Source organism: Natrix helvetica (genome assembly GCF_964273705.1).
Source record: "Natrix helvetica genome assembly, chromosome: 4".
Classification (NCBI taxonomy): domain Eukaryota; kingdom Metazoa; phylum Chordata; class Lepidosauria; order Squamata; family Natricidae; genus Natrix; species Natrix helvetica.
Window position 1 is genome coordinate 139,585,784 of NC_138550.1, and position 26,222 is coordinate 139,612,005.

The 26,222-nt window shown below is 36.5% G+C and overlaps 1 protein-coding gene across 1 annotated transcript; it reads left to right on the forward strand.

The window, feature by feature from the left end:
• Positions 1-498: 498 nt before the first annotated feature.
• On the forward strand, positions 499-24,513 carry ATP6V0D2 (ATPase H+ transporting V0 subunit d2). The gene is made up of 8 exons (XM_081952441.1): positions 499-695; positions 5,590-5,761; positions 11,557-11,735; positions 15,335-15,414; positions 18,232-18,309; positions 19,441-19,617; positions 21,748-21,825; positions 23,210-24,513. The coding sequence occupies exons 1-8, from the start codon at positions 566-568 to the stop codon at positions 23,369-23,371; spliced, it is 1,056 nt and encodes a 351-aa protein (XP_081808567.1). The 5' UTR covers positions 499-565; the 3' UTR covers positions 23,372-24,513.
• Positions 24,514-26,222: the final 1,709 nt, after the last annotated feature.

Sequence of the window (26,222 nt, forward strand, 5' to 3'; positions counted from 1 at the left end):
ATGGCTGGCAAGCCACTCCCATCCGGTCACATGGCTGGCAAGCCACTCCCATCCGGTCACATGGCTGGAACACCACTCCCACAAAGCAGGCCACACCTACAGAAAAGGTTCTAAAAATTTTGAAACCCACCATTGGTTTGCCCTATGACACACTATTTCACCAATTAAAGGTTACAGACACAAGAGTTTAAATAGGAGAAGTGGTGTACAGATTTAGTTATATTTTTAAACACTACATTGCACACAGTTTAAAACTCTTGTCAGATAAAGCCAAGCTACTTTTGAAAAATGTACAGCTTCCTTGGTTTGTCTCTACTCTTCGTTGACCTTGCACAGATTTCCCTTATACAGGGAAGTGTCCAGTTCTTCTAGGAAAAAATTAGAGTTCTGTGTGGTAAATTCATGTTGTGTAAGCACTGAAAACCACAGCTAGTTTGTATTGGAAACAATGAAGCAGGAAGAAAGAATTCACTTTGAACCCAACCAGTTCTAGCTCCTTCTAGTGATCATCTACTGAAGAGAAACACAAAACTCAGGAGTTTCTGCACACGGGGAGATTTCCATTATGCCAGGCTACTCAGAATTTTATTTCAACGTTGATCATGGTTATCTAGAAGGACTGGTCCGAGGCTTTAAAGCTGGAATCTTGAAAGCTTCTGATTATGTTAACTTAGTCCAGTGCGAAACTCTGGAAGGTGAGTTGGGTTACGTTGAAGTTCAGTGTTGTGGCTTTGGGAAAATTATCTCTCTCTCTCTCTCATCTCTCATATCTCATCTATCTAACTATATCAATCTATCAGTCAGTCAGTCAGTCAGTCAGTCAGTCAGTCCGTCCGTCCATCAGTCAGTCAGTCAGTCAGTCAGTCAGTCAGTCAGTCTGCTGTCTGTCTCTATCTATCTATCTATCTATCTATCTATCTATCTATCTATCTATCTATCTATCATCTATCTATCTATTTATCATCTATCTATCTATCTATCATCTATCTATCTATCTATCTATCTATCTATCTATCATCTATCTATCTATCTATCTATCTATCTATCTATCTATCATCTATCTATTATCTATCTATCTATCTATCTATCTATCTATCTATCTATCATCTATCTATCATCTCATTTCTGAACTGCCCACCTTTCTCAGAAAGGGATGCTGTGCTCTGTACAATAAAACATTAAAATATGTAACAGTATATATAAAAGTTTAAAAATAGACAAGATATTAAAATTAGTTAAAAGGCAAAGGAGGGCTTTTAGGGGATTAACCAGCCTGAAAGCTGCATGCTTCTTCGGGCTTCCCAGAGAGGCCATAGAGCCATGGCTCTTCCTTTTCGGAAGGCCAGGAGAGTGGGGGCCTGCCTCACATCTGGGGAGAGAATGTTCCATAGGGTGGGGGCAATGGCAGAGGAGGCCCTCTTCCTGGATCCCGTCAGCTGGAGTTCTTTAATTTATGGGGTCTGCGACATCACTTTCCTGCCTGATTGGATGGGATGCTGGGCTGATGTAATGGGATGAAGATGGTTCTGTAAATAACCTGATCCCATGCCATGCAAAATTATGTTATCTCTCTTAAAGAGAGAAAAACATCCATATCTTGGCATTAGATTAAACTTTAATAAAAGAATGCTGGATATATCACTGAAATTAGCAGAATTAAAACCTGGGATTATTTTTCGAAGAGATCTTTAGGTCTCAGGTAGGATGTAGACAGAAATCACCTTGAGAAAAAAGTTGGAAAGCTTTTTGGGTTACATTATGACTTCTACTAGAATTGTGCTTCTGTTATGCAGTTCTAATAATAATGAGAATATGTATTTCTATAGTCTAATATTTAATCATACTAGTAGCCAGGTCCATTAGCTACATTAAGACATTACCTGAAACAAGCAGACATAGAATGTTAGGACTATTATTATTTTTGGAATTCACAAGCATAAACATTTCTCTGTTTACATTTTTCGCTACACTTTAGGATGTCTTGAAGCTGCAACAGATTTATAAAGTTAGGGTTAGCTTTATAAGAGAAGCTGCAATAAATATGTACATATATCTAATATATGACTATTAAACTATTGGTGGGCTGCATTCAATACTTACAAAGGAAACTAGAATAGAGTTCTATATAATCCATAGATGAACCTAAAGCAATTCCAGAATAATTAATACAAATGTAATTACTTAAAATAAGAAGCCACAAATGCAGGAATCCCTACTAATTTATTTCATGTGATCATGTGCATGACTAAAAATTACTAGAGATGCATTATGTTATATTTATGGTATTTTAAATTTCCAATGTAGTTAGAGTCACTTGCATACAGCAACAGGCTGAGGTTTTGAGGTCATTAGAGGTTATTTTTGGATTCTGATCTTTCTGAATTCAGTCCGAGAGGTGATTAACTCCAGGTAAATCTTGCATTTAGAATTTCATCTATTTACTGTTTCCATCTAAAAAAAGAAAAGAAAGGAAATAAATAAATTAGGGAGCAAATTTGCAGGCCAATGCCTCTGATTATTTCACATTTCACCCTTTTACTGCAGGTAAGATTATAATCTTCACCAACAGACCACTGTTTTGAATTCTGCAGCCCTTTGTTTAGCATACAATCCTGATTAGTTTATATTGGCAGGCTTTAGCCTAGGCGAAATAAAGTGACTGCTAGATTTAACCTTCAAAGTCTGCATGATGCTAGATATCAATAAAGACATACAGAAAATGTGTCGCTGTCATTCACAGCTGTCTGGATATTTACAGCACCGATCTAGTAGCACAATCTCTTCACACATCTCCAACTCCACCTTTTTTGTACATTCTGGTACATTTTTCTGATTTATTTAGCATAGAATTATTTTCTCTCTCTTCCTTCCAACTAAAATGAACTTCCAAAAGTTTGGATTTTTCTTAGAAAAACTGGCCCACCCAAACAACAACTATCATTATGAGAATGATACAAAGGAATTGGAGCTTTCAACCTCATTGTAATGGAAAGAGGAAATTACTGCTCCTGTAATTGAAGAAGTTAGTTTCCAGAAATTATGTAGGAATTGATGGAAATAAAAGGAGGCATGTAAGATGGTTATTGCCTACTGCATTCCTAAAGCCTAAACATTTTGAAACATATTAATTAAGTTCGCACTCATAATGTGCTCTGCAAGAAATCTTCACTTATAAACTATGGTATGACAATATACAATAGTTATGTGACTCAATATGATAGCACCTTTGCAATACTTTGCTCTGGTCTTGTAACATGTACAGCTTGGATTGATGCATTTCTTTGAACTATATTTTCCTACCTGGTTGGTTTTGATCTATACTGCTGCAATTTTTTTAAAGAAAAAAAATCAAGATGTTCATAGTTTTCTTTTTGAAATGTTCCTATAAAAGCTGCTATAAATTTTTTACTGCTTAGAGAATAAATGAGTAGTGAAAGTACAACAATAACAATAACAACAACAACAGCAATAATAATAATAATAATAATAATAATAATAATAATAATAATAATAATAATAATAATAATAATAATAATAATAATAATAATAATAATAATAATAGTAATAAATAAGTAATACCTAAAGGGCTAGCTCGCTATTTGAAAATTCTAAATTTACCTGACTTGAACATTCTGACTCTACAAAAAACTACCCTGCTTGGAACAACTTATATCCTCCGACGTTACCTTAACAGTTCCTAGATCCTTAGTTAGGACTCGAGCTGTTAGGCTACCAACCAGCCCCAAAGACTGTGAATCTCACCAAAGATTAACCACATAATAAATAATAATAATAATAATGAGAAGGTGAAGTACTTGTGGGACTTTCAAATACAAATGGATCGTCATTTGGAGCACAACACGCCAGATATCACGGTTGTAGAGGGCCGAAGTGTACAGTTTATTGATATCGCTGTTCCTGGGGATGCCAGAGTCGAAGAAAAAGAACTAGAAAAAATCATGGAATATCGCAACCTGGCCTTTGAAACTACACGGCTATAGATGAAGCATGTAACAATGATACCCATTGGCAACGGGGCACTTGGCCTCATGTCCAAGAATTTTACAAGATACATCAACAAATTGCAGCTTCCTGCAATAACACCAGTGGAACTGCAAAAAACTGTGCTACTCGGAACATCTTATACTTTAAGAAGGTACTTGGTTGATACCTAGGACACTGGCAGCAAACCATATCAATCATTAGCACCAGTCACTGGTATTTGTAATGCATTTTTGAATGTTCAGTTGGCTGAGTTTCATGTTTAATGAATAAAGTATATAATAATAATAATAATAATAATAATAATAATAATAATAATAATAATAATAATAATAATAATAATAATAATAATAATAATAATAATAATAATAATAATAATAATAATAATAAAAAATACCAATAACAACAACAATAATAATCTGTTTATAAAACAAAACAATTGCTTCGTACCCAATATCTGGATTTCTATTGGTTACCACTTTAATGGTGAGTGCAATCCCATATAATAATTCCAATTTGGAGTATTGGGAACAATTAAAGGATCTAGTCCCTGTAGTTCAACCTCCAGGAGCAGTCTAGAAATCTGAACCGGATCATTTTGTGGCATGCAAGGGCTGCTATCCTGAAAGGGAGTTGAATCAAGGTAAGTAAGTGGATAGTATATAAATTGCAGTTAACTGAAATTGAACTCAATGTCAACTATGATTAAATTGCTTACACTCAGTCAGAATGATTGCCCCTTATATATTTAATCTGGGATACCAGATGTGAGTTGCATAATTCCACATAGCCATTAGATGACACCTGAGTTAGACTTTCTCATTGCTACAATCTAGTGGCAGTTTAGATCTGATAGCCCTATTTTGAGGAGAGATTCTGATTGCCATAGCAAGGAAATTTTGCTGGCTTATTCAAAGAATGACATTTCTATCTAGTTTTCTTTAGTCAGGATGCAGGCTTTTCTAAACCAGGATGTGAGGCCAACAACACATTCTGCTTTCAGATTTTGGCTTCTTAGGAGAACAACATTCTAATAAATTATTTATTTATCTTGGTTTGGTTATACATTCTCGAATTTCTGATTTATCTTTTGAATTCAACAGAAACTATTGTTTGAGCCAATTGTGATTTAGAAAATAGCTTCAGATTTGATTTCAAATCCAGATTTATAATCTCTAAACAAATGATTTGTAGCCAGATTGGAGATTAAAACTAAACACAGGAACATTAACACTCTGGAATGCTCCCCTACCCCAAAATGCCTACTACAATATATGATCTTTAAAGTGTCTGTTGAAAATATATTCTTCACCAAGGCTTTTCCAATAAAAAAATGTGAAAAATATTCCTTCCCACTGTGTTTTAATGAGTATGTTATATTTGTTATTGAATAAGGTATTATAGTATTTTAGGATATCATGATGATTATTGGTTTGAGATGCTATGATCTAGGCAGCGTTTAAAAATATAATAAATATTGTGTGCAGCTGTATACGCGTCATTGAAATGGGAAATCAGTATGATTTGTCACTTAATTTATTTGAAAACAATACATTTGTTGTTATTATCTTTTCAATTCTGTTTTAGACCTGAAGTTACATTTACAAACCACAGATTATGGAAACTTCTTGGCCAATGAAACTGGTCCTCTTACTGTTTCTACAATTGATGACAAACTAAAATTCAAACTGTTGACGGAATTTCAGTATTTTAGAAATCATGCCTTTGAACCACTTTCAACTTTTCTAAATTATGTTACGTAAGTAAAGTTACATCCTGAAATTATTGTGCCAGTGAGCTATGAAGAGGAGCTAAAATCTATGTCTTTATAATATTGAAAAGTATAACATAATTGTATGTTATAAAAAATATATAACTGACCTAAGCGTAGTACATAAAATTATCCGTTACAATGTCTTACCTGTCAATGACTATTTCAGCTTCAACTACAAGCACACAATAGATACAAACTCAATGTAAACTGCTCCAAACTTGACTGCAGAAAATACGACTTCAGCAACAGAGTGGTCAATGCTTGGAATGCACTTCCTGACTCTGTGGTTTCTTCCCCAAACCCCCAAAACTTTAATCTTAGACTGTCTACTGCCTACCTCACCCCATTCCTAAGAGGTCTGTAACGGGCGTGCATAAGCGCACCAATGTGCCTACCGCCCTTGCCCTAATATTTCTTTGTATTCGCATCAATTTCATGTATCCAAAATCATGTTTATACGTATATAGTATGTTATCTGATACATGCTTGACAAAATAAATAAATAATTTTTTAAAAAATGTTGTTAAAAACATGAACAGATCTGTTGAATATGTCATGGGAGACAACTAGAAAATCTTGGTGTTGTAGATTAGAGTAGGACACTCAAAAAACTTTGCAAAATATCATAATAAGATCCTCCAGCCTGTTGTCAAGAAACCAACACCGATACCTTCATCTATTCATCAGAAGTTAAACTCAACCCAAGGAAAATTTAACTTTTATCTTAGAATTTATTTAAAGAAACCTAACTATCTCAAGCATACTGTACATATTCTTGAATATGCTATTGCTGTTTAAATATTAATCATGAAAATCCCCATGTTATGCTTGCCAAATCGCTTCATAAACTGTGTCTTCTTGGCTAGGTAGCTTCACACTGTTGGAATGGCCAAGCAAAATACAGAACGTTTCCATCCAGAAATATTTAGTTTTACTTGTATGCCAGTTTAATACATAGATTTACATTATCAACAAACATTTAGCAATAGAGCATTTTTATGCTGCCACACAACTGCTAGATAGTCTGTATCTCTTCGTTGTCATCTACTAGTCTTTGGGATATCTTGATACTAAGCTGGGTAGCCTTATTTAAAAATCCGAAACAGAACTGCAACTTTTGTTTTCCTATAATTTTTTTTCTGTTATTGTAGGAATATTTCAGTCAGTAGGAAAGATGAGTCATAAAAATGTCAGAGAGTTGTTGATCTTTCTTTCTTTGTAAAAACGGGTTGCAATTTCATAACATAGAAATCACAGAGGTAGAAGAAAGCTTAGCACTCACCCCATTCAGTGCAGGTTCTGCTAGAATATCTCTGAGAGCTGACCATCCAGCCTCTGTTGAAAAACTTGCAGCAAAAGTAAAATTATCATTTCATGTGTTCCACTGGCTGACAAGTCATATAAACAGGAAGCCCTAGAATGATCCCCCCCTTGTAAGCATGAGTTAGTTTTCAGAAGTGATTTAAAAATCAGCATGAAATAGACTGAGCCTGAACTATGTCCAGAGAATGTTGAATGCAGATCATTGTAAAAACCTGGCATTGTTAAGCAGCACCCAGGCAATCCTGAATAGTGGAATGATCACTGTTATTATTGACAACAGCCCAACCATCGCCCCCACCACCATATTTATTATTAGGTGGCTGGGTCTTATTTTCATTTAAAATTTTCACAAAGCTCTTACCCAATGTTGCTCCCAAGGTTTGTGGACAAATTCAAATGCAAGGACATCCAATAACTCAATACCTCTTGGAGCAGTCACAATAACATTGTGGTGCTATTATTCTCAGTCTTTAGAACAGTGTTTCTCAACTTTAGCAATTTTAAGATGAGTGGACGTCAACTCCCAGCATTCCTCAACCAGCATTCTGGGAGTTGGAGCCCACCCATCTTAAGTTGCTAAGGTTGAGAAACACCCTGTAGCACGTAGACAGCATGCTGGGAAGCATTGTGATCAACTCTTACACTATGTCATCTAAGCATTCACATGGTTGCCTTAGCCTTTGCCTTGGCAGTTGTAACAAGAACTCAAAAGTAATTAAAGGCCAACAAATCTCCTCTTTCATGCCAGGCATTGGCACCATGGATTGAAGTAGACATGCTAGGGATACTTGATCACTGCATTACTGCAATGTTCTGGGTACCTCTGATATGGCACTTTTACATAATACAAGGTGATGACCTAATTAGGCAATATAGCATTTAGCTAACCAAGTAGAACAATATACGGTATGTTTGGGAACCAAGCAGGGATGATGATATTTGATTATTAATGTTTACTACTCACTTTCCCACTTTAAACTGAGTTAAATTGTATTAATATGTCATTATTATTATTATGCACACATTAATTTTTAGAACAATTGGTTACCATTGTTTTGTATTATTGTTGTAACCAATTTAATACTTGGAGATAATGAAAGTATATTAATTAATAGTTTGCATCTAAAAATTAAAGATGCAAATGCTAGGCCAAGAGACCTTGTTTATATTTCACGTGGCAAAATTGCTTTGAGATGCTAGCATTCTGGAAACTAAGTAGAATCAGCCTTGGTAAATTACTTGAATGGAGAACCATCTAAGAATTCCATGGCTGTTGGATAGACTGAAAGTAAATAAAAGCTACCACCCTGCTAAAGAAGACAAAGGAAATACATTTCTTTAACATTGCCAAGAAATCTGCCTGGATGCAACTACCAAGTTCAAATCAGGATGCCTTTATCTTAGATTTTTTATTATGAGTGATGCTTGGGAAGATGTTCTGTGCCCACAAGAATTCTGGGAGATATGGCAATCTGGGAAGAAACTTCTAAACTTCTGATTGTTTTCTTATTTATTTATTTTAGTTAACAGATCCAGAGATGGATCTACAATTTCTTCTAAAGACCTTTCCTTGAAAAATAGTGTGACTGATTTTAGCCTAAATACATTTCCCTTAAGCAACTAATTTGGACTTTCATAAAAGAACAATTATGTGTTAGCTGTGTTCATTATTGCTGCATCTTTACAGCACAAAAGGTTTTTTGTTCCTCTTAAATGTCAGAATAACTGACTGACTTTGAGTAACATGCACTTAGACTGGAGACTGGGAGTCATCTGTCATTATCTCTTAAGCAACAACATGATTTAGTCTGTCTCCTGAATTGCCACTAATGTTTTGGGGTCCCTTTGCTGAGAATGCCTATTGAAGCAGAGTGACCTAGAACCTGTTTTAACCCCCTTCTGATTCTATCAAAGCAAAATCTGTCACAAGCCTAATATATGTACTGAAAAACAACATATTCTTATGTTATTTCATGTGATGACATTTGATACTTTTAAGGAAATAAATTTATAGCAAATGATTCCCATAGTCTCTATCACTGTTGTGTGGTGAACAAATGCTATGCATTGTGAATAAATTTAAATAGAAATGGAGCATGTTAAGCACTTTTAAGTTCCATTGAAATAAATGACTAGTGTCCAAAAATATGTGTTTTGTGTGAAAGAGAATGATGTAATGTTCATTCAAAGAAAAACCATAGAAATTACTTGATAAGATAATTTAATAAACTAATGTGGAGACTCAAAACATGCTGACAAGTTATTTGTTACTAATTGATTTTTTCCCCTGATTTTCAGTAAATATGTACATTTTTTCTCCTTTGTTGATTTCTAGCAACTGTCTGGATTACTCCCCGTAGTTTTCTTGGCAAAATTTTCACAAGTGATTTCTTATTGTCTGCTTCCTAGAGCTGAAAGAGATTGACTGGCCAAAGGTCAAATACCTGGTTTTTGGCCTAAGGCAGGACTAGAACTCACAGACTCCTTGTTTCTAGCCTGGTGCCTTCCAACCTTCCTCATACATTCAAATACTTACCTTTTAACTCTTTATAACATCATTGTAGGGGGCACAGTGGCTCAGCAGTTAAAGATGCTGAGCTTGTCCGCTGGACAGCTGACAAGTCTGGATTCAAGACCCGAGTGCTGTGTGATGGAGTAAGCTCCCCAGGTCCTGCCCACCTAGCAGTTCAAAAGCATGCAAATGCAAGTAGATAAACAGGTACCACTTTGGTGGGAAGGTAACAGCATTCTGGTTGCCTCGGCTTATAGTCATGCTGGCCACATGAATACGGAAAAGTCTTAATCATGCTGGCTCCCTCGGCTAAGAAACAGAGATGAGCACTGCTCCCTAGAGTTGGCACGACTGGACAGAGGAAATATTTACCTTTAACACGATCATAGTAATATTAGATTTCCTTCTTTTGTTTGAAGCACTGTTTCTTTTTTTACTTAACTATTAATTATGATTTTGTGCCTGTATCAATTGCTGTGTTTTATCATTCTGAATTAGAAACATATCCTATTGATTACTGAAAAGAGTTTTATAAGCAATTGCCTTGGAAGGCAACCCAGAAGCCAGCTTTGGTACAACATGCAGTACAGTTCAATGATTATTTTTAATGTATAAAGCCCTTTATGGTTTGGAATATGGGTAGGTAGTTACAGGTCTGCCTGGTTCAAATAGAGCTATTCCATTCAATGCATTTGTCTTGAGCTGTAATTCAGACAGACCTTTTCGCCACCTCCATCCCTGCCCCTCTGGGAAGAAATCAAGGGAAAGCAACATGGTGTTTCTTAGTACATGCTCCATTTCTGTAGAATATCCTAAACCTGGAGATTTGGGTGGTACTATCCCCAAAGGCAGATAAAGTAGAGAACGGATATTAAGATATCAGGTTAGAAAGTTGGAGGCTGTGAATTCTAGTCCCACTTTCGACCACAAAATTCAGCTGGGTGATCTTGGGCATGTCACTTTCTCTCAGTCCAACCCACCTCACAGGGTTGTTGTTATGAGGAAAATAGGAAGAGGAAGTTGTGTTGGATTTGTTTATCACTTTGAATTAATATAATAAAAAGTGGAATGCATGAATTAAAATATTCTATGTGTTTTAATTTTGCTTACTGGGATGCCAATGTAACTTAGACTTGATATTCTGCTTTAGTGGGAGTAGATTTTATGTGTCTTTTTGTAACCTGCTGAGAGTCTGTTTGGGAGTCAGCAGTATATAATACTGCAATTAAATAAATGGATTTCAATTGATAATTCATTTCTTAGAATATTATATTAAGTCCCTGAACCCCAATCTCACTTTCTTGTCTTATGTAAAAAATGGGAAAGTCTGCATACATCTTCTCTATAAAATGTATTAATTAAACTTTAAGGAGAAAAATTAAATATTTACCCCAAATGACTTATCACCCAGAGAAGAAGGCGGCAGAGATGTGTCTTCAAACACATTGCTATGTGACTTATTAATAAGAGTCAGTAACATGTGTCTCCTATTTATCAATATAAAGTAACATTCTCTTCCCAGACCTGTTGCTTTCCAAGTACCATCAGCTCAGCTGCTATGGCCAGGATTGGTAAGAGTTGTGGTCCAAAATACTATTTAGAGGTTTATAAGTTTCAGAATGGCTGATAGAGAGGTGACAAAGAATGAGGATCACAAAATCCACACGCAGATAATGAAATATAAAAAGAGTTGGACTTTCCCCACCTCTTAATGTGCTACGCTCTGCAAAACAGATTCATTTTAGATGATACTGTCATCTTGTTTAATGTAGCATGCATTGTGAAGAAATTCTGATTTCCATTTTATCATAGGATCCCCGCTTAGAGGAAAATTAATGTTCTGCTAGAAAGATATTAGATTTAACATTAACCTTATTCTTGGATTTTAAAATATTTGTCAGAGAATGCAATAAAACCTTTGACTGATATTATCTTGTCATACTAGGTATAGTTACATGATTGATAATGTGATTCTCCTCATTACTGGTACATTGCGCCAAAGACCCATAGATGAATTGGTTCTTAAGTGCCATCCTTTGGGCAACTTCGAGCAAATGGAAGCTGTCAGCATTGCTCCAAACCCTGCAGAACTCTTCAATGCAATCTTGGTCGACACACCATTAGGTATGTCATTTAATCTTTTCATAGATTTCTAAGTATGTTCCCATGGAAGAGAACATCTCCTACTATATCTTCTTCCTTTAAAAAAACATGGGGCCCATCAAAACGAACATAATTTATTAGGCTCTGATTTACGTTTTAGTGCCGGGAAGACACATTACATATTAAATAGTTTTTCACATCTTTTTAGCTAAGTAGATCACATGCTATGCCCCTTTGTATGAATGTTTTTATGCATTAATTTTATAATAGAAAATCGGTTAACACAAGAAAAATACATACAATAGTGTTAACAATATAATATACCCTCAAAATTAATAATAATGAAAAAAAATAGAGGTAAAGGGAAAAAAAGAAAAACAGTCTGCAAAAATGTTTTCAACCAAAAATTCCATGACAGTATTGAGGAACGTCTTCTTTCTTGCCCGTTTGTCAGATGGGATTTTAAAACCAGCCCATTGCTGCAAATCAGGTATGTTTGTTTATTAGATTTCTGCTTTCCATGTTATGTCATGATTCTTTTATCCAGTACCATATTTATAAATGAAAAGCATTAATATTGATTAATTCAGCCAAGAGAAATGTATGCCCCTTTAATAAGAGAGTAATTGATCCAGCATTAATAAAATGAATCCAAACCACATGAGTTAATATCTCTTGGGTTGTATTTCCAACAGGGAAGGGTATTTGTAAACAATTGTTATCGAAAAGTTTCTGGTACATCCAATATGTAGAAATCACTTCGAGGGATTGATTTACTGATCTTATTTTAAGATGATAAGAACCAAGGGTGGGTTCTGGCCGGCTTTACTGCTGGTTCGCTTGTGGGTGTGCTTTGCGCACGGCAGTGGTGGGTTTCAAAATTTTTTAGAACCTATTCTGTAGATGTGGCCTGTTTTGTGGGAGTGGCTCGGCGGTCATGTGACTGGATGAGCGTGGCCAACATGGAAAATGTGGTGAAACTCACTTAACGACGCTTTTGCTTAGCAACCAAAATTTTGGGCTCAATTGTGGTCATAAGTTCTCTTTCCTTTTCTTTCTTTTTTCTTTCATCTCTCTCTCCCACTTTCTTTTTCTTCCTTTTTTTCTTTTTTCTTTCTTCCTCTTTCTCTTTCTGTCTCTTTGTCTCTCCCTCTCTCTGTGTCTGTCTGTCTCTGATTCCCTCCCTCTCTCCCTCTCTCTCTGTGTGCCTCTCTCTGTCTGTCTGTCTGTCTCTGTCTCTCTCACTCACACGCGCACACACACACACACTGTGGTCACCTTGTTGAGTGTTCCAATCACATTTGCAACATTCAACAACTGGCCTGCACTTATGTTTTTTTGCAGAATTCTGCAATTATAGGACCAAAATATATGGTTAAAAGTACCTGGCAGCGGTGTTGGGGGGGGGGACCTCCGCAGAGCATCCCAAGATTGATGCCACCACATCTGCCCTCTTTGGGGACAGGTCCTTTTCAGAAGGACAAGGCCCCACTGTTCCCCCTCGCGTTCGTCTTCCTATCGCGGCCCCACACTGTGGAAAACATAGAGACGCACACACCCGCACAATTACAGCCCGGAGCAGAACCAAAGCCCCTCTTCCCAACTAGACCTTCCTCACTCGGAAGGCTTCAGAGGGCTTTGGAGGGAAGCTTCTGCAGAAGCCCGGGCAAGTGAGAACAGGTTCCCGCCGTTACAAAGTCTCTGATGCTGTAATTGTATGGGGTGTGTGCACGCGCCTGTTTTCCATGGCGTGGAGCTGTGGTGAGGCTCTGCGCGGCCGATGATGACTCTGGAGCCCGTGGAAAACATAGGTGTGCACGCGCACCCCATACAACTATAGCCTTGGAGATTTCGTAATAGCGGGAACTTATTCTTACTTGCCCGGGCTTCTGCAGAAGCTTCCCTCCGAAGCCCTCTGAGGGAGGAAAGGCCAGTTGAGAGAGGGGCTTTGGTCCTGATCTGGGCTGTAATTGTGCAGGTGTGTGCATGCCTATGTTTTCCACAGTGTGGGACCACGGCTGGAAGACGAGGAATGCGCGGGGGACCATGGAGGCCTCATCCTTTTGAAGAGGACCTGTCCCTGAAGAGGGCAAATGTGGTGGCATCGGTCTTGGAATGTTCTGCGGAGCCCCTCAGGGAAAATCGTGGTGGGGGATGGCTTTTTAACTAGGCGTCTGTCAGAGAGAAGAAGGCAGTGCGTGCCCGTGTGAGGGCAGTGCGTACTCACCTCTTATTCCTTCTTTGGCTGCTGCACAAGCCCACGTGGCGTGCACTGCCCTCTTCTCTCTGACAGTCGCCTTGTTTCCAGTGGGGTGGTTGGGGAATGCCTGTGTTTTCCTCCCTCTGCGTGGATTACCCACCCCATAGAGGTAGCTGTTGGCGGGGCAAGCCTGGTGTGGACAGGCGGGGCAAGTGAGCAGTGAATGGGCAGATGGGGGGAGCAGGCAAAGGGGTAGGCAATGGGAGGGAGCATTCCGGTACGCGGCCTCTAGAAGAACGGGTACCGGAAAACATGCTAAATTTGACCAATGGGTAGGCACGTACAGGGGCGTACCCCCTGAAACCCACCTGTGGTGCAAGCACACTTTGGATGCGCAGTTCAATTAAAATTGTTCTGTGCATTCACAGAACCCAAAAACAAGATGGCAGTGATGACGGCGGTGACCGGGGAACTAGTTCGGGGGCGTGGCAGGCCTGGGTCGCTGCCAGTTCCAGCAACCCAGGCCGCCATACCAGTACTGGTTCGGCCAAACTGGTAGGAACCCACCTCTGATAAGAACCCAATTAACTTTATTTAAAGGATGCCTTCACAGATTTATTTACACAGTATAGTCAAACTCAGTATTGAGCATTTCCTTTCCTCTTCACCAGTCATACAGGGTTTTTAACACTTTCAGCATCTCCTATAGCTGCATCGTGATAATGTGGATTAGTGTGCAAAAGGGGGCGTACATATTTGCAATCTAAATAGGTCTCTATGTGAGTTTGGGGACATATGAACCAAAGCTACCTTCAAGTGAATCAGATCACTGCAGTTGTCTCCAATAACGGTACCCTTCTGAAATCAGGCACTTCTCCCAGTGTCTCAGCTCACGTACTTATTGTTAAAATTTCCCAGAATTAAAAGCCATAAATCTGGATGTTGCAAATTGAGGTGTTCTAAAAACAATAGTTCTTCAAAATTTCAAATCTGATACACCAATCACAGAACTTGAGAACTTTTCTATCACTTTTCCTAACTCATTCTACAATAATAAACAACATTTGAGAGTGTCCTAGGTTTCTTAAAGGCAACTATATTCAGACCCTGTTTCTGGAATTGGCACTATAAAACTGATCACTTTCTTATAACGTCATCAACAATAACAAGAGCCAACTATAGTGAGCTAATATTTTAGAAGAGCATCCCAGGAAGCTATGGCTATCATTTACCATTTTAATTTTGACACAATTCTTCTGGGGATTTAATATTAACGTTTCATAATCATGATACTTTTCCTGTTTTTTCTTCTACTTTTTCATAATTAGAAAAACTGCTTAGCATTTGAACATTTTTTTTAAAATGTAATAAATGGCCCTTTTTGAAATCTGATCTATAGTTTAAATATTGTTCTTTACAGCTGACTTTTTTCAAGATTGTATATCTGAAAATGACCTGGATGAAATGAATATTGAACTCATGCGCAACAAACTGTACAAGGTAAACCCCGCTTGAATTCTATTCAATTCTGTTGTGTAGAGAAATCTGTGCAGATTAAGGCTACTAAAATAAGTGGCAGATTTATCACTGGTACCATGTAAATATAGATAAAAGAAAAGTACAAATAATATAGATGTATACTATATATTACTGGCTGTGGCAAAAGAACAAAGGTGCTTTGTGACTTCTGTTCTACTTTATGTTATTATCTGTCACACAAAAGCCATTTTGTTCAAAAATAGGATTTAACATATAGAATTTAGGCAGGTTCAGATGCAAGCACCATGTAGAAAAAACAGAACGAGTATGTCTTCTGTGTTCTCTATAACATATTTTTTTGATATAACATTTTAAGGGAATCTTTCAAATCTCTGTTGCCAATAGACAAACAATAATTGTATATTAAAAGATTGCCCAACTATACAGAAGGTATTAATAACTTTCTGGAGGCTAATCTATAATAATAATAATAATAATAATAATAATAATAATAATAATAATAATAATAATAATAATAATAATAATAATAATAATAATAATAATAATAATAATAATAATAATAATTTTATTTGATAATCTATGCAGGTTCGCTCACATCTAAGCCCTCCTGAGTTTAGTGAACTTATATTTTTGCACGAGGTTGCAAAAGTCATCCCAAGAACTTTTTGGTGCGCATGACAGAGAACAAAGTAATTCTTTCACTCTCTTCATCATCACATCCAAGTTGATTCAACTGGCTGGGTGGCTGAGGAATTCTGAAGTTGAAGTCCACACATCCTAAAGCTGCCAAGGTTCAAAAACACTGGGCTACACATTCTTATTTTAACACTAGATGATTCCTCCACAAAGTTGTGGACACAACTTTAAAGATCAGAGGATAAGCTGTCTACATACGGCTCTGTTTTCCCCTACGTACTTATAAAGCCAAAACGTTGGCCCAAACCCTTCACGGTATTCCCATATGGATACGGGGCTTCAAGGATTGCATTGAAAGAACCCAGGCTGCTTTTCTTAGAAAACTTCTGGGTCTTCCACCTTGTATTGGTTTTGCCCCAATGTACCTGGAACTGGGCATTCGATCGGTGGAATGTATGGCCTGGATTAACACTTTTAAATGGTGGTTTCGGGTGCTTTTTCTGGCAGGTCCTGGCAGGTACTTCTCCCTGGTGTTCACGGACTCCCATATTTCTTGCTGGGAGAAAGAGCTGCTGAAGAAACTTCATCTGCTAGATTTTACGGAGGATGCCTTGGGAAACTACAACCTCAAGGACGCCCAATTTAGGATAGTCCAACGGCTTGTGGACATTGATTTACAATATCTATGAGCCAGAGCTAATAAAACTTGCTCCCCCTTGACTCTCAACCAACTTAACAATTATGGATTGAGGATGGCTTCCTATTTTTATACTCTTACCATTCCCAAGTACAGAAGAGCTTTTTCCCTAGCTCGCTTTAATGTCTTGCCCTCTGCACTTTTGGATGGTCGTTTTAAGAGGCGCCCGATTAACGAGCGGCTATGCCTTTGTGACAGAGCCGAGGTTGAAACAGCGGAGCACGTCCTTCTATTTTGCCCAATGTATAATGCAGATAGATCTAAGTTACTGTCTTTTCTTGAAATCGTCCCCTCTAGACCTAATGGCTGCAATTTGTTTGTATATTGCCTTGGAGATGTCTCCTCATACATCACCTCTCAGGTTTTCAAATTTTTCTTAAGAGGAGAACGCTGTAACTTCCCTTAGTTAAGCTCTTGGTGACTGACTGCTATGATACTATGATCAATTCTCCTATGTTTCTTCTGTAGTAGTCGTGTTTTGGTCTGTGACTGTAAATAAAGTATTATAGCTCTGTTTTCTAACATTTGACTGCCATTCTCATGCCCTGACATCACTCTGTCTTATGGTAGGACTAGCCCTCTAGGGTTGCTGTTACAAGAAGCATTGTCAGCTGATGTTGAATTCAGCAATATTTCTAGTTATTAAGTAGAAACCAAGATTTCCAAATTCAACTTTTATTTTAATATTTATCTTATGCAATATAGTTTGGGATGAAATTCAGGTGGGCTAGAGGAACAGGTAAAGAACATAACCTCGAGACCCAAAGATGCTTTTTCTAAAAAGCAACTGGACATGCTTGGTTTTTTCCTTGAAAACATTTTGCTTCTCATCCAAGAAGCTTCTTCGGAACTGAAGAAGCTTTTTGGATGAGCAGTGAAACATTTAAAAAAAAACAACCAAGAATGTCCACCTGCCTTTTGGAGGGGGGGGAAACACCTTTGGGATAATCACGACCTGGATGATTGAGAATCTCCATAAGCAAACATATTTCTTTAATTTTCTGTAGTACATTTTCTGAGAACACATAAATGTGCTCTCAAAATTCGCAGCACAGGCACTGGCTTCAACAGTGTTCCTAGTTTTCATATTGCTAATTGCAGTCTCCAGGGGATAAGCAGAAACTTGCAAATTTGACAAATGGATGTGGAGGAAACTAAATTATTCTTATCCCTATGCCTTGCTTCTCAAATTCGTACCCAAGGTTACTAGTAGCAATCAAGTCAAATCAAATAGAAAACAAACCAGAGATGCAGCCAATTCTCCTCTTGCTTCACAAAAACCTACATGAGTTATAAGTTTAATGGTGGAAGAAACACATTAACCTTACTTTCATTCTGCAGTAAACAATATATCAGTAATGTATTCATATTTTTCCTACTGTCTGGATTCGCATCAAAATGAACAACGCCAGTTAAATCCTATTTGTGATCTTTCAAAGACGGTTTTTCAAATAAATGTGTTGTTTTTCTGTTCTATTTTTTAGTCCTATCTTGAGGCCTTTTATGCATTCTGCAAAAAAGAAGGTGGCACTACAGCAGATATAATGTGTCCTATTTTAGAGGTAAGAAAAATTTAATATGTCTTCTTTAGATCTCATTTATAATCCTAGAACATAAAATAATAGCGTTGGGAGGACTCATCTTGTACAACTTCCTGCCCATGGCAGGAGAGCCTGTAGCATTCCAGACAAATGGCTGCCCAGTCTCTTCCTGAAACCTCCAGTGATGAAGCATCCACAACTTCCAGAGGTAAGCTGTTCCACTGATTAATTGTTCTCACGGTCAGGAAATTTTTCCTTATTTATGTTGAGTCTCTCTTTAATGATTTTTCCACCTGTGAAAATACACTTACTGTTGATCCTATAATTTAGTATCCTATGAATATAGTCCACATGAATTCTCATAATGTATATCTATTAGACAGAAATTGGATAAAAATGTATTAATGAAATAAATGTACAAGAATGCATTACATTAAGGGGAAATTGCTTGCAAAAAGAAATATGCAAAAATATTAACATTAGGGAAATGTAACATTAGGGAAATTGGCAAATAATATCTGTTTGGAACAATGTGTAAAAATGCATACAGACTGTTGGTTTTTTTAAAAAAAAAAGAAGTTTAAAACTCATATGGGAATGGAATTCACAAAAATTTCTAAATGGAAAACTAAGAAATTTATCAAAAGTTTAAATCAAAAAATTTTGAAAACTGAGAAAAACTGAAATCGATCAGTGATCTACTTCTTTGTCTTATCCTTTGGTTGACACCTGTCCTTGGCATAAACAGAATTAAAGATTGCAAAAAAAGTGATTCACTTCTGTAGTACACAGTCTACTGATTTCTTTATAATAAGTAAGGTTTGAAATGTTTCATTGGTTAAAAATCTAGCTACTTCTGCACGGAACTAATTTTATTTGTGCTCTTTCAATTCTTCCTTTGGAATATGTTACATTACTAGGAAATAATGTGAGTTCCCAGTGGGGTGGAAAAGGTGTTTACTTAACTTTTATATTATTAACAAAGGGAAGAAAGCTTAACCAGGTGAAAAAAACCACCCTTTTTTTAAAAATCAAGATTGCCAAAAGACAGAGAGGATTTCAGTGGATTACTAATACTAAGCGTAACAGTTATGCATCTATGAATGATTCTTTAAAAATATGTAAAATTGTCGTATGTTTTACTTTATTCAGTTTGAAGCTGACCGGCGGGCATTTATTATCACAATTAATTCATTTGGAACAGAACTAAGTAAAGAGGACAGACAGAAGCTGTATCCAACTTGTGGCAGACTGTATCCAGAAGGCTTAGATATGCTTGCCAAGACTGAGGATTATGAGCAAGTGAAGGGTGTGGCGGAGTACTATGCTGTATGTAATTTCCAAATTGTGCCTGATAAAACCATATTCTATCTATACCATTTTAGGGTAGATGTTGGCAAATTTTAAAAATCTTACATACTGGGTGTACCAGATTCTAAACAAAGCAAATGGATAACATTGAATCTGCTTCAGTGGTGGGTTACTAACCGGTTTACTACCGATTTGCTTGTGCTCACGCTCAACAGGTCCTCAACTGCCATTACTGATTTGGCTGAACTGGGCTGAACCAGGCCAGGAGCCACCCACTTCTGACCTGCTTCATTAAAGGAAATGCATGGAGCTCTCTGGCCGATGGTGGAGATTGCCATTTCCATTTTCTGTTCTTGCTTTTCTGAGATATGAAATATGATTGTTCTGGAAGAATGACTGCTGATAAAAACAGTTGATGTTATAATGGAATTACTATATAATTGAGGGGAGGACAGTGGGAGGGGACATCCAGGGGAGAAGAGTGTCTTAATAGTGGATGCAACTGGGTAATTGAGGCCACACCTCTTCGTAACATACAACGCATGAAAAAAGGGACAGGATTTTGATCACCAGTTGCACCTGCATTTTGAGGCTATTGACCTTTCCTGTCAACTGTACAAGTAATAGGAAAAATAGAACTCAGTGCTATATAAGGTAAAGGTAAAGGTTCCCCTCGCACATATGTGCTAGTCATTCCTGACTCTAGGGGGCGGTGCTTATCTTGGTTTCAAAGCTGAACAGCCAGCACTGTCCGGAGATGTCTCCTTGGTCATGTGACTGGCATGACTAAATGCCGAAGGCATATGGAATGCTGTGATCTTCCCACCAAAGGTGGTTCCTATTTTTTCTACTTGCATTTTTACATGCTTTCAAACTGCTAGGTTGGCAGAAGCTGGGACAAGTAATGGGAGCTCACTCCATTACACTGCGCTAGGGATTCGAACTGCCGAACTACCGACCTTTCTTACTGACAAGCTCAGCGTCTTAGCCACTGAGCCACTGCATCCCTTCTCAGTGTTATATACACCATTTAAAATTATTAAATTAAAGGCAAGATATAATTCTGATAAAGCTTCCAGAACTCTGACACATTGAGGGGCTCACTGATAGCCTCTTCATTGTCTTAATTTTTTTTCTTGTTGAAAAATAAGACTCAGATTATTTTCCTTTCCAAGTTCTCAAAGCAAACAGGAATTAACCCCCAAATCCAATAAACAGTCACTCTAGGTCTAGGATCCTGAGTTAGAAGATAATTTAAAAATATGAGGATAGGTATCTTGCCTTTAAAGGAAAATATGTACTGCTTTCTATCTCAACCAGTAGTTGAACACTTAGAAGAGCTTACAAGAGCTAGTTATTTGAATATATATAAGAATATTTATGTAAGTGGCTTCAAAGAAAATAAAGTTCTATTTCCTGGAATAGATAATGTATGTTTTTACCATAAGGCTTTATTTTTCTATTTTTATGATCTCTCATAAAATTATAAATTATCAAAATTATTTAATAAAATGATGTAGTAAAGGCATAGTCGCAAGAAAAAAATTATTTAACATGGCTTTATTTCTTTGCTACTGTACGTGCAATAAGGAATGCTGAAGGTTCTACTTGACACTAAGCTAGGTTATTCATCTTAATGTCTTGAATAAATCAGAATTAATTGGGATCACATAACACCCTGATTATAAGCATGGCTCATTCATTATGTTGACTGGATTTATGCAATATATTAAATCAAAAACAAACCAAACACACTATAGGTTAGCATGATGTGTGACTCCAGTCCATGTAATGGTGATGTTGCCATAAAAGATTGTACAGACATTAAACTGAATCAGGCCAGCAATCTACCTAGTTGGATTCTGTTTATAGTGACTGAACAGCAGTTCTCTTTGGAGATATTAGAACTGAATCCAAGAACTATCATGCAAATGCGTTGTCGTTGAATGCTGGCCTCTGTAAACTTGACTTGAAGGAGTATTTTAAGAAAGGGGAGAAAGAGAGAGGGAGGGAACATGCTTTGCAATTTATAAAATATGTGAAGTAAAACTATGCACCGAAGAAGCGATTTGCCAAGAGCACTTATAAACAAAAAGAAGCAATTTGTGAATGTTTTACATAATATTTAGTAGCTGCTTGTGCTTTCAGGAATACAAGGCTTGCTTTGAAATGGTTGGAGGTAGTACAGGTGACAAAACCTTGGAAGATGGTTTTTTTGAGCTCGAGGTAAGATTTGATCCTCCTTTCAAATATTGTCTTCTCAAAATCCTTATTTTCAATGTACTCTGAGACATTTTGTGGGCCTACCAACAGACATATGTACTGTGGATGTATCCAAGAGTAGGAAAGGACTTCAAAAAATGTTTCCCAGATTAGTATATCTATTGTTCCCTGTGTGACCAACAGAACAGGTTGGTTCCTTTCTTCCATCCATCCATCCATCCATCCATCTATCTATCTATCTATCATCTATCTATCTATCATCTATCTATCATCTATCTATCAATCATCTATCTATCTATCTATCATCTATCTATCTATCTATCTATCTATCTATCTATCTATCTATCATCTATCAATCATCTATCTATCTATCATCTATCTATCTATCTATCTATCTATCATCTATCTATCTATCATCTATCTATCTATCTATCTATCTATCTATCATCTATCTATCTATCAACTATCTATCTATCATCTATCTATCTATCATCTATCTATCTATCTATCTATCTATCTATCTATCTATCTATCTATCAATCATCTATCTATCTATCTATCTATCTATCTATCTATCTATCTATCTATCATCTATCTATCATGCTGCCCATCACCCACTACAAGGTGACTGTGGGCTCATTTGATTTTCTTCACAGAGACCTCAATTTATTTTAAATTCTGAGAATTGACTGAGACATGACAGGTTTGAAATCACTGTAATCATGTGTGAAAATCCATGTTTCATGAATATAATAAAATGAAAACAAAGTTATAATACTAATATTTCATTTGTTTAATTTTAATACACTAAGCCTTTAATGTAATACTCACCCTTTAAACATCTTTTGGTGCACCCATCCTCTTTTGCAGTGTGGGCGTTTCAGATATGTGACTGAAAGGTTGGTGTGGACTTTGTTCTAAGGTTCACAAACTTCCTTGCTTCTAATTTTTTGAAAAAGATGTATTTTTAACCTTTGTGATAGGTGGAATTCTTTCTTCATCAGAATGAAGAAAGCTGCATCAGAATGTCTGGCCACAAATTACTTCCCTGTGGGTCAGGTATAATGTCACAATGCATATAGAAAAGGGCTAGCGCAAGTAGCACCATACCACAATGTTGCTTTAGACAGTTTTGCCCTTCTTGCCCCTTCTGTGAAGTCTGCTGTTTTTGATGATCCTGTGAGCTATTTGAAGCATTGCCACAAATGCTCAGATATAGTTAAACCTCAGGCCAGCGTTTACTGAGCAAACTAAAAGGAAAATCAATTTAGATTTACTGCCATTTGTAAAGCTCTTTTGAATTCCAAAGAGAGAAAGACATGATTTACAGGTAACCAGTTATCCTTTTTAAAAAAAATTTTTTTAATATATTTCTCCTTTTGTACAGGTAAAAATGAATGTGCTGGCATTTAACAGTCAATTTCATTTTGGCGTTTTTTATTCCTACATTAAACTGAAGGAACAAGAAAGCAGAAATATTGTATGGATTGCTGAATGCATTTCTCAAAGACACAGAACAAAGATTAACAACTACATCCCTATATTCTAAATTGATTCTTAGTGGTGCCTGTTGTCATTTATTACGGGTCCTTTACTAAATTATTCCTCAAAAAAACAGTCTGTTTACATATTTGGCCATTAGGAAGAAATTGTCTTAGAATGTAGCATTTCGTTGTTCCCGCATGTTAAATCTGTTTAGACGAAAGAACTCATAGCCTAATTTGAGCAATTTTCAGTTATTATATTACAACAAATGTAAGGTGAATACAAAAGCTTGTGATTAGGATGTTTCATATATCCTACTTTACAAAAGACAATCATCAATTTAAAGGGCTGTCAAAGATGATTTTCAATATAAAAGCAAGCTCCACTTGAAGAGATTTTCAAGATGTGCATGGCTTAAAGATAAATAAGAATCAGTTTATGTAGGACTTTAAATTGAACATGCTTGTGAATAATTAGCAGCTGAAGCAAAGGTTTCTGTGGGTGTGCTCAGGAAATTGAAACTGGTGGCAGAATGGGGTAATTGAAATGCTGAGTGTTTTAATGTATGTCTTATATGTGATCCACATAGTAAACAGATATACCATTAATCACACCATTATGGCTACCATATTGACTTTTCTGATACAGAAGAGAAAAGCATAAGAAATAACAGAGTTGGAAGGGACCTTGGAGGTTTTCCTGCTCAGGAAGGAAACCCTATACCATTTCAGACAAATAGTTGTCCAATCTCTTCTTAAAAATTTCCAGTGTTGGATAATTCCATGAACACTCCCACAGTTGGAGATTAAGCAAAGGCATATAAGTCACCTTATCATAGCCTTCCATACTTTGTCAAGATGGATGTCATTTCTATTATGTCACAGTAATTATTTTAAAATCTGCCTTTATTTTATGAAACATTGTGCCAAATTTTATCCTTTTGGGGGTTCATGTTGCCACCCAAGAGATGTGGTAACACTGTGGAAAACTTCCCCCTCCTTAACGAGCAGCACAAAAATTTATCCATTTAGTGCAACAACTGCAATAAGCAATAATTTTACACATCTGAACTGATTTCTATCAAATGACTAAATTGGGTTAAATTGGCCTCTTTCTTGAAGGATGCAACTAGGAACCAAAGGTAATAATGAATGAAAATGCAAAGAATATTTAATGGAATAGTTTTGCTTGTTGGTTTCTTTTTAATACATACATACATATATACACACACACACGTGTGTGTGTGTGTGTGTGTGTTGTATTTGTGCTGATAAATAAATAAAGGGAGACTCTCCCTTTATTTATTTATCAGCACAAATACAACACAAACATAGCAAAGGCAACATTAAAAATAAAAATATGGTTTTCTGCCTGGACAGAAAGGGGGAGTAGTGAGCTCCCTCCCATATTTGGGCATACCAGGGGTTGTTACACAAACACACACACACACACATATATTCATATTTCCTGTTTAATACTTAACACAATTATTGTAGATTTCTTTGGGTTTTCTGTGACAAAGATGCCCTCAATTTGATCCAGAGAGTCTTTGAGGGAGTCAAACTATTCTGCAAGGCACCTGAATGTAGAACAAGAAGCAATGGGTGGAAACTAATCAAGGAGAGAAGCAACTTAGAACTGAGGAGAAATTTCCTGACAGTTAGAACAATTAATCAGTGGAACAGCTTGCCTCCAGAAGTTGTGAATGCCGCAACACTGGAAGTCTTTAAGAAGATGTTGGATAGCCATTTGTCTGAAATGGTATAAGATTTCCTGCCTAGGCAGGGGGTTGGACTAGAAGACCTCCAAGGTCCCTTCCAACTTTGCTATTGTATTATTGAATGTATATAAAGAAAGCTATCCTCTAATTTTAACTCTTGTGGAAGGAAAGGGATACTTAGCCTTACTGCCCTTCTATTATTTACTAGTGGGTGGCTATGCTTAATTAAGCTATGAGTATCATTAAATCATCAATTGTGGATAGGAATCAAATTCCAATTAAGAATGTGTGATCTCCAAGCAATATTTTCCATCTATGTGTAATATATTTTCTTTTCTTTTTTTTAAAAAACCCTCTCTCTCTATAGAAATATGAAGCAATAACTAGCCACTAAAGGCTTTTGTGTATTCAAGGTTAAACTATATGTGAGATTCGACTCACCTAATGTTTTTTTTAAAGTAGCATAATCTGATATATCACAAAACTATCAAAATTATAGTAGAAAACTTTCTTCCAATTCAAATAGCAGCTTCAGAGGAACAATTTTCCTGTGGGTCAGAACAGTAGAGAAAAAAAGTTAAACTGGTTATGAGTTGGATATAAATATTACAGTCTGCACTTCCAACAAGCTGTATTACATTTCTCAAAATGCATTTAATATCATAGCTGGTTCTTATGTCACAGTGGTGACATAAGAAATGTCACCACTGGTGGAGGAGAGAGGGAAAAAGAAACATCTTTTTAAAGCTCTTGTATTTCATTAAAAGAATCAAATTCTATTGCAGGCTTTGAGTTAAATGTCAAGATTCTTATAATGCCCTATTTATGAATCAGAGTCAATAAGAAACCACAAAGACAAAATCAACCCCATTCTCTGGCATTTGCTTGCTTTTCGAGGCACTGTATATTGCAACAACAGAAGTTTAATCTTCCTTAATACAATTTTGAATCTTTATTTTTGAGTTATTTTGAGTTATAATTGCTGCTTTAAAAAAACTTGCAATAAATGTATAAAATATAATGATTTTAACAAAATTGAATGATAGATGTTTGTTGTTGCTTAGTTAATGGCTAGTAGAGTAAATAAATTGTTCAGAAATGAAGTGCAATATCATCTACAGAAATGTTTCAGATTTTCTTCTGTGTGAAGATTTGCTTGCTTTAAATTTGTGAGCATGTGTGATATCTACATGTA

Coding starts and splice junctions, on each gene's coding strand:
- ATP6V0D2 (XM_081952441.1), top strand. CDS start 566: ATGCCAGGCTACTCAGAATTTTATTTCAACGTTGATCATGGTTATCTA. Junction 18,310..19,440: donor TAATGTGTCCTATTTTAGAG/GTAAGAAAAATT, acceptor TACTTTATTCAG/TTTGAAGCTGACCGGCGGGC. Junction 21,826..23,209: donor ATGGTTTTTTTGAGCTCGAG/GTAAGATTTGAT, acceptor CCTTTTGTACAG/GTAAAAATGAATGTGCTGGC.